We start from the raw sequence: 13,691 nt of genomic DNA, 5'->3' as shown, positions 1-13,691 counted from the left end.
TATATTTTTAAAGAATTAATCACCTCCAAAAAATTTACCAAGCTGTTCTAAAATATCAAATTAGAGTTCAATTAATTTTATAATCTTCAATTTTCTGAAATTTTAAATTACATAAATCATACCATTTGATACAAGCATCAAATATCTGAGAGACAGCCAAATCTTGTTTAATAAGGACCTCTCATAACAAAGGATTCCCATAACAAGAAAAGTAAAATGTAATACATAAAAATTCATAAATACATCCTGGAAATACATGAAAGAAGTTTTCATCAGATAGCATTGTCAGATGCAATACTAAAAAATTTGAGTATTTATGGAGTAAATACAAACTCCATAAACTTAATTTTGTTAATTAAATTGGATCCACAACTCAAATTATGAGTTCAGAGGCAGATAGCAATGACATTAATGAAGTGATGTGAAGAAATGAATAGTCAGAATAGAATGAATATCAATGAACTAGCGAAGAACTTGCAGAATTGCATTCTGTGTCACAACAAAAGGCTGCCAAGCAGATTCGGTTAAGAAAGCAGGAAATAATAGACTCAACTGAGGAGTCAGATAAGGGATGGATGAAAGCATGGGAAATTATTACACCATATGTTGAGAAATGTAGCCTAAGAAGGCAATAACCATTTGATTTACAAATTCATTTAATGATAATGCCATGTCTAATGTTTGTGAAATATTAGCCAAAGACAAATGATTCTAGATAACTTTTTTGTAAATAAAAAACATAAATTATAAATAATAAATTGCATTATTAAAAATTTCTTTGAATATTTCTTTTTCGAATGGAAAATATTCTCCAATTTCAAATGGATTCCTATTGAAAAATTATTTTGCTTAATGGATGTTTCACATTACAAGTAAGATCCAAGAAAGAATTACACTCATTAAGCAAGATTCCACAGCATAAAGCACTTTTCATCTGTGCAGTTTTTAGAAAATATATGAAAAATTAATATTTAGCTATTCAACCAGGAATCGTTTGCTACTGGTTGAAACTATCGTTTTATGCTTCGTTCAACCGCTATCGTTTTATGCATTTTCAGATTCAATAAGAAAATTGAGTGAATAATTTACCAAGCAAAACTGACCACATCATCCATCATTTAAAACAACTATCTGCAGCAAAATACATAGTTTAAAATGCAATAATTAACTACCAAAAACTGAAACATTGTAGTAGTTTACCAAAAACAGGTATATCTCAAAATGTAAAAGCATTTTAAGAGTGTCAATTGCATATTTTAAAAAGAATGTTTTACTTTTGAAGATGTTTCAGAAGATGTTTAGAAGAAAGTTTAAAAAAAGCTAGACATACTATTAAAAAATGTTCTGTTAAAAATGATATTAAGAGATTTTGATGGGGGTTTTTATCAGTTTTTACACTAAATAAATTAGTGAGACAAAGAAATAGATTTTTTGAACAGCATTACAAAATAATGAAATTCTGAATTAACGTTTAGACAGAATTTAAAAAAAAAAAAAAAAATTAGAAATTTCTGTGACATCAATATAATATTAATAATTTAAAATTCTGAACTATGCTAAAAACATTACTAAATACCCAACATATTCTTACTTTAAGTCATAGCTCTCGGGTTTTTCTAATCCAAGTTTTTCAATTTCTTCAAGAACAATATCAATTATTTCTGTTTTTCCACTAGCAAAACTTGACAGACTCTGTTTCTCACAAGTATCTGTTTCACTGGCAGGTATCTGTTCAACAGATTTTGAATCTGCAGATTCCAAATTTTCTAAATTTTTTGTATTGCATGACAGTTTATGAAGATCATAGATAGATATTTCTTCTTCCTCCTCTTCATTACTGATATCTTCATTATCTTTGCCATCATTCCCTGTCAGAAGTGGGGAACGGTCAACATTGTGCTTGACTGGATCTTCTTGTCCTTCCGGCATGCCACGTTCTTCAAGAACGGATTTGCTATCAACTGACTTAGTACTGGATGTTTTTCGTTTTGGAGTAGAAAATGTAACACTGAATTCCTGCTGGAACTCATTTACCTGAAAAGAAATTTGCTGCTGACAATCATAGTCATCTGATTTGTCAAGAGCCAAATCAGCTGAATCGTTATCAGATGAATAAGGTGTCTCCAGACACAATCCAGAGTCAGTCGTTGCTTTGCTCAATCGGTTCTCAAGGGAACTATTAGACTCATCAGACTGAATCTTACAATCAGATGCTTCAATGCTCTGTAACAAATCATGTTTCTGAGTATTTGATCTTTTTGTACGCCTCACAACTTTTGTTCGGACAACTTCAATGTCCTCTCCGAGTTTTGATTCATTTTCAGTATTAATGTTGATGAGACGAGAGATCATCTCTAGTTCCTCCTTCTCACTTCTTGACTGGGTTGATTCACTAGATTCAGATTTGTGCAGAGTGCTAATGATTTCTTCAGGTGTCGATTGACTTTCAGATGGACTTTTAAGAGGAGATATTGTAAAATCACAGGTTACTTCAGATGCACTTTCACATGGCACCAACTCAGGGCTTGACATCATTAATCTTGGCTTGGATGGTTTAACAATACACTAATAAAACAAAAATGAATAAGTCAACAACATGAAAACAAAACAGAATATTTTACATATAAAACAATAAATATAGCTGTATGACATTTATGAGCAACCAAACAGATTCAAAATTTAATATATATAAAAACTAATGGAAATGTTTAAAAATTACCTACATTCCAATTTCACAACATTAACTGTCCAAAATTGTTTGTCTTTAAAATTCAAAAATGTTTTTTAAAAAGTAAGAAATTTCTACTAAATTGAACAACATAGAAAAAGGGTTGATAAATTAAATCAAATTTTAAAATCCTTATTAATATATATATATATACGTTAAATTATGGTTGGAAATTTTAAGTAGACTGAAAACTCTAAATACAATTTATCTTTGTACATCTATGATTTTAAAAAAAATCCAGTAATTCAACATTAAATATAAAAAATCGCTATACTTTTTATTTCATAGCTTGAGATGAACACTTCATTTTTTAATCATTAGAACTATATTAGTATCATGTAACCATGAGATATACACAATGTCAAATATTGCTTTAAGAACACGGATAAAATTAAAAATTTATTTAGATAAAAATTTTAGTTTTTTATGTTTTAGATAATTATTGAAAGGATTTCACAATATTAGTATCCATAAAGCTCAATTAAGCCCGTTAGTAAATTAACTATATTCAGATTCTATCAAATTACAATTATGCACTATGAAGGTCTTATGTTGTTGTTAAATAAAACTTGTAATGTAGAAGTTTAAAAACAATGAACTTTTTTTTCATTTGCCACATTAACATTTATATTGTTATGGAAATACATAGTAAATAATGTGTTTGTTTTATTTGTAATATTTTTAGATGTGAAAGTTTTTTGTATGTTTTTTTTTTTTTTTTTTTTCAGATTTAGGTGATAATTTGTCTTTTTCATATATCTTTTTAAAATATCATCATATGGAATTATCACATGAGAGAAGTAATACGTACTTCAGGATTCTCAAAAATGTTTACATTTTGTGAGTATGATGAACTTTCAAAAAATGACAATCCACTTCCATACTTAATTTTTTCCTGTAGGAAAAAAGAAGCAAACGTTTTAAAAATGAAGAAATACAATGACCACATAAATGTCAGATAAGTGATAAAATTTATATTGACTTACTGTATTTAAATTAATTGGTACATATTCTAAGCCAGCCATTAACATTAGGACAAGTTGCATTCGCTGCAAAATGAAAAAGATTATTAGCTACTGAAATTATGAAAGAATGATTATATTATATAGGGTAATATCCAAAACATTTAATTAAATTCAAAAGCTTTAATTCAAATTTTATAAATGACATGATTTTCTTGAAAATTGGTAAGACACATTCATGATTTTCAGAAATGTTTATCAACATTCAAGAAAATAATTGACCAAAAATAAAAGTTAAAAAAAATTCATAAAGTTTCATTTGCCTTCGTCAGATTTTGTATTTTTTATACAGCAATTCCTCACTTATTAAATGAATTCAAAACGATTAAAAGTGTACATGATATTTTATTATAGAAAAAGAATAATAGTAGTAGTTATGAAAGATGGGAATCTTTATAATTGACTCATTAGAAATACATTAAACATACATATATATTATCATACACAAAATAACTTTTAAAAAATAAGTGAAATCTTCTTACTTCCTGGTCGCATAATAAAGCTAATGATTTGTAATATTTCTTCAAAATTTGTAGATTTTGGCTGAAGGATCGAAAATAGCTTTCAAGGCTAGTTTCATTCAAGGCCAAACTTAACCAAGCTCTACCACACTGGACATCTGTGCTTGCATTTTTAAGCTTTTCTAAATATTCTACAGTAGAACTGTGCGTGAATTCTTTCACAAAAGGCCAGTAGCCTTTTTCATAGCATTTCAGCCTATAAATCAAATTAGATGAGAGAATAAACATTAATTCTACAAATTTATGAAAGTTCTGATATTTTAAAACATTATATATAACAATAGTTATGTTTAATATTTAAAAAAGTTTAAAAAAATTTTAAAAAATAAAAAGAAACATTTTAAAGCATGCTGTGTTGATGTTTTCAATAATTAGAGAAATAAAAACAATTATTTGATCATCTATATTACCTTAAGAGAAATCTAATGCTTTACAATGGAAAAAATTACAACATATCTTAATTTATTTTTTTAATCCTTTAAATGAAAAATAAGAAATGTTTTATTAAAAAAAAGGTAAATTATTAAAATTCATAATTTTTTTAAATGTATATTTTTTATTTATTCATTTAAAATGTCATTTTCTCCGTATATAATCACATTTTCTATCCCACTACTATACATAATTTTACAAGAATTGTTTATAAGATTTAAAGATTATAAGAATTTCTTTTTTAACATTAATCAAAATTATTACAATAAAATAGTCTTTTACATTTATTTTATTTCATCAGCAGACATCACTAAACAGAAAATTATATTTTATAATCTCCATATTTTAAACATTAATATTAAAAAGATAACATTAAAAAAAGTTTAATCTCTTTCAACCAATACAATAAGATATGCACAATTTTATACAATTTTTAAAAAAACTAAGGCTCTCCAATTTTCTTTTTCTCAACAAGCCCATCCTAAAATTGAGAATTTTAATAATAATGAAATTTTTTATTATAATTTTCGGTAAAGGTGAAAAATAAAATAATAAAAATTATTAAGCAAAGGTTCATCAGGGAAAACCATTAAATCATATATTTAAATATAAATTTCTTAAACTGCAAAAAAAAAGAGAGAGAACCAGGCATGCTAATTTTCCTTCTTTAACAATCTTTAATTCATAAAATTGGTAAAAATTTCATATTGCTTCTTGTTTTGTTTTGTTTTTTAAATAGTTTTTTTCACTTTTATGTGACTTATTTCTAACAAACTTAATAGATAATCAGGCAATAAAATCATCAGGTAATTATTTAGTTCATAGTCCTTGAAATGTTTTTGGTCTACAATTAAGGAAATTCATTGAAACAAAATGTTTAGGAAATTTTTTGTTGTACATTTTCTATAGATAAGAAAGTTGTGATAAGGTTATATATTTATACATACATACATACATGTCTCAGATATTAAAGAGAAATAAATATCTTTAGTAATCTGACTGTTTGGGATAAAGTCTATTTTGTCAATACTGTTTAATATTGATAAAATAATAACAATGAACTCATCCATTTTCATAAACAACTACTTTTAAACACATTTTTCTGTTAATGTAATTCCAATCGCCACTAGGCTGAAAAATTTATATTATTCTACTTTAATGCCCGTATTTAACATCAAAAAAGCGAATATTGAGATTTGTTGATCTGTTTCTCCAGATTTTTTTTAATAGGAAAGTATGTTTAATATTTAAAATAGTTAAAACTTTTTATGGAAGGTTTTAATGAAAATGGTAAATCTATGCAGAATGAAATAAAAAAAAAAAAAAAAAAAAACTAATAAATATACCCATGAAAAAGTGCTTTGTCCAAACTTTCACATAGCTGTCTGACTTCTTTCACCTCAAGAGACAGTCCATCCCCTTCACTTCGTAAGCAACTGCAGTGATGAATCTAGAATGAAAATTTTAATATATACACAAAAATAAAATTGATGAAAAAAGAAATTTTTCAAAACAGAACAATATAAAATTCAACACAAATTTATTGGGAAATTAAAAAGTTTTGCACTCCAAATTTGTTTAAATAAGGATATGAATTATCATTTCAAATTAAAATTACTTTAGCCACACATGAGTGAAAAATTCATCTTTCTGTACTTGAGAGGTTTTTGTTACAGTCACATGATACTTTTTTTTTTTTTTCTATCTTTCATTTTCTCTACACCTAAGTTCAATAAAATAAATGAGGTGCAATAAAAAAATGTAAAAATCTAAAAATATTTTCATCAATTTTTCCAATTAAAATCAGATTATTAATAGCTCAAAATACAATTGTATAAAATCATTTTTATTTATTTATATTTTCAGAAATAAAAAAGAGGAGGGGGCATTATTGTACTTTCAATCTAAGGAAATGAAAGAAGGATAATTACATATTAATCTTTCCTATAATGGCAAAGAATAACAACATATAGAATTTAACAATAATATTTATATAATTTTTACAGATTGATTTAATCAAGAGTATAACTTGATTCAAGTTTGCATTTTATTGCTTGAACAATATTTACATAACATGTGACTTATTTCTCTAACAATAATGAAATCTTTGATTAAATGTGTATGACTCAAGTGCATAATCTTCCAAATTTTTTCAACAGCATCTTTTCATACACATTTAAAACAAAAACTGACTTTGATTAGTTAATCTATCACTTATTTTATCAAATAATAAATTTTCTTATGTCCACAGAAAAGAAAAATATGAAATTATAATTATATATCTAATAATTTCTTTATATTATTTTAATACTGAAATGTTCTCAACATTTCATAAAAAAAAAAAAATGCAAGCACTAATGTAGCATTGATGCACTAGTAATTATTTCAGAAAATAAAATTTTTAAAAGCTGGTTTCATTATTTTTTTTAAATATATATTTAACACCATGATTATATCATTTTTTTGTAAACTAATAGTTATTATAAACTACTTAGATATTACAAAAGATATTTTAAATTACAACTAACAATATAACTCATTAATAACTTTTTTAACTTTAAATCATAAAATAATAAAACTAATTTTAAAATGTTTTGATAAAAATTTGAAAGAAAAAAAAATGTAGGAATATTCAAACAGTAATTCTTTTTAGTCTATAAAATTATTTGTAAACAAAACTGATTGTTTTAAATAATAATTTTGCAAACATTTCAAACAAACATTTTTATTTATATATACTATTATTACAGTTAACATCAAATAATGTTCTATATACAGGTTCATTTTTTCATCATAAACTTTTCCAAGTTTTTTTTTTTTTTTCCCTCATTTTTCTCTGTTTTTATTTTAAAATTTATCAGGATTCCTTTTTTTCTTTTTTTTTTATATATGAAAACAAAATTCTCATTTAATTACTTAATAAATGCATACTGCTTGTATTCAAAATTAGATTAAAATATAAAATATTTAAGTTCCGAGTTGAAATTTTTTTTATTACATTTTGAGCTTGAAAGTTAAATGGGAAAAAAATATCAGATACATTTCCTAAATGTTAACATTTTTACCAATAAAACAAATCAATAATTTGCTTTTATTTTATTCATCATTTCTATCAAGACTATCATAGAATAAAATATCAGGCAAAAAAAAATTTCTCAGACACTGAAACATTAACTGCAAATTAAAATAGTTTTCTATATACTTCCTAAAAAAATATTAATATTGTTAGTAGAAGTGGTAAATAGTAGTTAGTAGTACACTAAATTTTTGAAAATTGAAAATGACAGCATTTGAAAATTTCTGCAAATTTCAACTATCCCCAAATCTATATAAATTCTAATTTAAAATCAATAAATCAAAACACAGAAACAAGATTAAATTAATTACAATTATTTAAAATGCAAAGAAGTTCACAAATGTAAAAATATGTATATTATTAAAAACTAAAATAATTCAATAAGATCATGTCATTATTAAGATATAAATAACAGTAATAAAAATAAAGAAACATGTATTTGCATATTATATAGATTTCAACAAGTTCTAAATCTGAGTAAAATATTTTAATGAAACTTTGATGCATTTCAACAAACAAGTATAATTATATGAAGTGTACTTATAATTAAGACAAATTAGTAATTTCCAGGAAATATTTACACTTTAAAAGAATGAAATTAACTACTCTAGTTCACAATTGATGAATATTTTAATGAAACTTTGATGCATTTCAACAAACAAGTATAATTATATGAAGTGTACTTATAATTAAGACAAATTAGTAATTTCCAGGAAATATTTACACTTTAAAAGAATGAAATTAACTACTCTAGTTCACAATTGATGGAGGAGAAATCAATATAATATCAGATATAAGCATGTAACAAAAAACAATTTCAAATATATATATATAGAGAGAGAGAGAGTAGTCTCAAATAAAATTTCTTCTTGGTTAGTCACTTATGTAGCTTAAACAATTTTTGAAATGTTAGATTAGCCTTAATTACTTTAACAAGCATTAGTTTATTTTTTCATAAAAATAAATATCAAATATATCTATTTTTTAGTAAGGATTTGTGAATTTTTAATTTAAACAGTCATTACAAATGTTAGTAAACTTAAAGTGCTCCTTCTAGGATTAGTAATGACATTTAAATTAATATTTTGAAAAATTATGAAAACTGCTGCAAGGTATGCCTATTGCAATGCAAAATAGAAAATTTTAAAGCACAAAAAAAAAAAAAAATACTTCAAAACTGATTACAAAAAATAATGTAATTTCCGCTGTTTAAATAATAGTATCCCATATTCAAGAATATTTTTTTTTCTATATAATTTTGCAAAAAAAAAAAAAAAAAAAAAAAGTATGAATTATACTAAGAAATAATATTTTAATTTCCTTCCACCAGGCACAAATAAGTCTTAAAAGAGAAACAAATAAAATTTGGAGTTTATTTCCGAATTGAAAAATATTATCACATAACTGACTGACAAATTACACAGCAATTTAATTTTTTCCCCCTCTATAAGGAAGGGCATAGAGACAAGCATGACTTCGGCATTTTTTTTTCTACTTTTATAAGATTACTGAATAATAACAAGAATAGCAAACACATAAATTAGTCAATGCAATCAAAATAAGAAAATATGCATTCCAAATAAACAATGATTAAAGAATATTGTCATCGTGCGCAGTTAATCTAGCTCATTTAATAAATAAGAAAAAAAGCTACGAAAAAATTTTTAATTTAAAAAAATAAAATATGATAAACACTCATTGCTAACATTAATTCTGAAGTGAAATTCCATACCTGTTTAACTGCAACTTGAAGCGTAAATAAAATCCGTTCTTTGGAATCTTCATTTGGATTACTAAGAGAAAATGTTCCAGCTACTGGAATAGTCGATACCATAGTAAGCAATTACGTAAATTTAAGTAAAACAGAAACAGACATCGCAGTGGATTTTCGGGCGATTATGCAAGGAAAAGGCCTTAATCCTTAACAAAATAAGAACCCCATGCAAGTTAGTTTGTTGTTTTCATGATTGCTTTGCTTTCCCCGTTTCCCTGTGGTGTAGTCGTAGTGGAAGTTTTTTTACCTGTCAGTTGCTACAAACACATCTTGAATAAAAATAACTTTCTGGAGATTTTCCTCATGCGTACCCTTCATGAAGTGTTATTTATTTATTTTTTTATATATCTTTTCCAAGACATAACGATAGTAAAAAATCTCAGAAATATTATATTGATTTATTTCATTCGAGGAACACTATCTTTTAATAATATCTGCTTGAACATGCGCACAACTCTGCCTGTATTCGTTTCATAAACATTTTCGGTTTTTTTTTAGTTCATATTCAAACTAATGCTCTGAATATCTAGAAATGACATTAAAATGTGATTCTAATTCCATATTATTTATAGTATAACCTTATTATACTATAAATTTTTTTTTTATGAATTGAAATAGTAGAAATATAAATATAAGATAAAACGTTAAAAATTAAAAAATATTCCATACAATTTTCTTCTTTCAGAAGAATGTCAACTATTCATATTTAAACTATTTGTAAAACCACGTCCATTGTATTGTGATATTTTTCCAAGTTATTTCCATGAAATTTGTTACAACAGAGTTTCGTTTCTTCATTAAGTTGATTTTTAAATGATCTTTTAGAATAGAATCTTGAGGGAAGGGAACAAAATATCGTTTGTTCTTTATTATTATGATAAAATCATTTAGAGAAAAAAATATTTAAATAATCAGTATAATAGATCCTCTTCTCTAAAAGAAAATTGATCCGTTATTTAACATGATAATGTTTATAACTTGGCATATTACCAGTAAATTCCGACATGTATGATTAAAAAGCGAACAAAACGCTCCGCAGAACCCCGTTGAATGTAAAACTATGAAATCTGGCTGATGGTTATTTCTTGAATATTAATTATTAATAGCTTCTCAAAATTTTCGCTAGATTTTTAAAATTTAATAGAAATTTTAATATTTTTCCTCGATGAGATCTGATAATTATACCACCCTAAAGCTATTTTTAAACCACTATTAAATTCAAAATAAGCAGTTCAGTTATAACAAATTTGGTGCAGCACTTTTATCTTTAATTTAAATAATTTCTTATAAAATTTTTAAGTATTGTATATTCTTATTGTATTATATTATTCAATACTTAAAATATAATAGTATAACGCAATATATTTTAGGTACAACTTAATATATTTTAAATATAACTTAATATATTAATATAATTAAAAAAGTATTAAATTATTAAAAACTTTTTAAATTATATTTTTAAAATGTAAGAATATTATATTTTAAGCATTGTGTATTGTATATTTATGTAACTTCTTATAAAAAATTTTATTGTAATTTTTTTTAATTTTTTATAATAATACTTTTTATTATTTTAGTAGTTTAATTATACTCACTCGTGATGAACTTATTAATTAAATACATTATTTGTGCGCATATTATTGTTGCTATATTTTTAAGAATAAATTTTTAAATTGAAACAAAGAAACAATTAAGCTTAAAATATCCTTTATTAATTTATTTTTCTTCAAGATAAAAATATTTGCACGTCCTGATGTTATCTTTCAGAATAATTAATGCCACCTGTAAAGGAAGTTATTCTTTTCAATGTAATACATATCTGATGTGTGCACTAATTTAATTCTGAAATATATTGCACATCTTGTAGAGGGAGAGATTCGTTACGTCAAGGTTCAGCATAAAGCTTGTTTAATTGTATTTCCACATCCTGGACATTCTTGATATTCTATGTCTCGTGGTATTAAACTTCAGTTTCAATATTTTTTTCTTTAAAAAATGTGAAACTAATTAATTTTTCTCTGTCAAAACATATAGAAGTTGCTAATAAAAATCCGTTAAATTTAAGTTTCGCCATATTTCATGGTGAAACGAAAATAATTTTCTTTTTATTGAAAAACAAAAGGATGAGAAAGGAGAAAATTAAGAAAAAAAAATATTCTATTTGTAATGAACAATATTTTTTTGTTGAACTATTTGTAACGGAATTTTTGTGGGATTTATAATTATCCTGAGATGATAAGGAAATAAATTCATAAAAGGGAAATATATGAGTATATGGACTTACGCCATTCCTTTTAAGAACCTCCCTATCCTTTCCTGCTTTGCTTTAATGTTCAAGTTAATTTGAATGGCTAAATCGTCAAGAAAATTAAAACAGACGCAATACAGTTTTTTTTATACCGTTCCTCATGCACCCATCATTGAAGTGAGAATAACTCGGCTGCACAATTATTGCATTCACCCAAAAAAGAGGGACCGACCATCCTAGTAAAATTTTTCATCCTCATATCTCAGATGTCATCTGGGTGCGATGCCATAAGTAGATACAAGGTGTTTTAAAAAGCTCTTTCAAACTTTAAGAGAAAGTGAGACAAGAAGAAACAAATCATTTTTACTCAAAAAAAAATGGGATTTTAGGTGCGAAAAGTGACTGCAAGAGGGAGATAAAAAAAAGATGTAAGAGCATGGATAGGACTATACCTTATTGGATAGTGTATATTGTAAGTCCATAGACAATGCAAATTTTTTGCAGCCTCTTCGCTAACTTTCCAAAACAGATATCTTTTTAATGATATTTATTTAATTTCCTTATAACCAGCTTTTATGTAGCATACATTATGATAAATCGGAACAACAAAGTATTTAATTGTGTATTACTGTCAACAGAATTGATTTCTGTACAATTACAAAATTTAAGTTTAAAAGAAATCTTAAATAAAATCTTTATTTAAAATTAAGGCCTCATCATTTAAGACTTTACAGGCACTTGCTCACATTCCTCGAAATCGAAGTCGATGACGCTATCTGTCCAAAATTTCTTTCACGTAGAAATGATGGTTCTTTTCAAGTGTTCCAAGTGCTCAACACAAAATGATGTAAGCGAATCTAGCATGTGTTGCCACTCTTTATGATAAACATCGCTCGTTAAGCAAGTCACATTATCTTATATATATTGAGATGTAAAAAAAAAAAAGAATGAAATACTTTTACAATATGAAACAATATTCTTATTAGATTATTGTTAAAAAACACTTTGAAATTTTTTATTTTCCTCATCGAATTTTTTGCGATGAATGTTCACTTTCTGAGTAGAATTGCTTCTACGTTATAAATCACGATTCGATTTTTGGTTCTCCTATCTATTCCATTATTTCCGTAATATTCTTCCTTGGATCAAGTAAGGAAAATAGAACTTTATTATTTTTGGTGATCTTCGAGTACAGCCTTATCTGAAGTGGAAATCAAAATAAGTTTAAATTCTGATACGAAAACAAAAACATGTGCTTTTGCAAAAATAAACAAAAAAACTTTGGATTGGGAGTTTTGAAATATAAGATATCCATTTAATTTTATTCATTGAGTTTCATGTAGGCGGCACACAATGTTAATAAGTTAACAAAGAATAATATAACATCATTATCAGTAGACAAGCCCACACAAGTTATAGATAACCACAAAATGCTATTCATCTTTAATCGCCTTTGACCCAAATATATGGTTCGATATGTTGCACCAACTAAGTATACACCGCCACATCAAGATAAGGAAGACAACTTTTAAATAAATAAAAAAAAAATGATTGCGAAATAAAACAATGGCAATGAAGGAGTTAAAATTTTAAAATATGTACTTTCATTAATAATATTACTTAGGAAGGAAAAACTGATTTACAGATTTTGATTAATCGCATTGTTTCAGACTCGAGTTCGCAAAACCATTTTTGCAACTATTCTTACCACTCTGTCTTCATATAAGTCTACAAAAATCTACATAAAACATAGCTGGATGGACAAATTTACCATACGATTTTTATAATGACTGACAGATATGTATCACGTTTTGGATAGAATCCGCCAGAGGATGAACGATCAGTTTATTTGTTTGACTGTTTATGTATGATCACGATAATTCAAAAATG

The 13,691-nt window shown here is 25.5% G+C and overlaps 1 protein-coding gene across 1 annotated transcript in view; it reads right to left on the bottom strand.

Annotated features, from left to right (window-relative positions):
• LOC129989482 (pleckstrin homology domain-containing family M member 2-like) overlaps positions 1-9,776 on the bottom strand; it is a 29,124-nt gene extending 19,348 nt beyond the window's left edge. Inside the window, exons 1-6 of the mRNA XM_056098052.1 lie at positions 9,512-9,776; positions 6,050-6,153; positions 4,233-4,467; positions 3,715-3,777; positions 3,540-3,623; positions 1,592-2,565 (exon numbers count right to left, since the gene is read on the bottom strand). Of these exons, the coding sequence (XP_055954027.1) occupies positions 1,592-2,565; positions 3,540-3,623; positions 3,715-3,777; positions 4,233-4,467; positions 6,050-6,153; positions 9,512-9,613 (1,562 nt within the window). The 5' untranslated portion in view covers positions 9,614-9,776. The remainder of the gene's footprint in view (positions 1-1,591; positions 2,566-3,539; positions 3,624-3,714; positions 3,778-4,232; positions 4,468-6,049; positions 6,154-9,511) is intronic.
• Positions 9,777-13,691: the final 3,915 nt, after the last annotated feature.

The sequence above is a fragment of the Argiope bruennichi genome, chromosome 10 (assembly GCF_947563725.1).
Source record: "Argiope bruennichi chromosome 10, qqArgBrue1.1, whole genome shotgun sequence".
NCBI lineage: Eukaryota > Metazoa > Arthropoda > Arachnida > Araneae > Araneidae > Argiope > Argiope bruennichi.
This window is presented reverse-complemented; position numbering and strand designations above follow the sequence as displayed.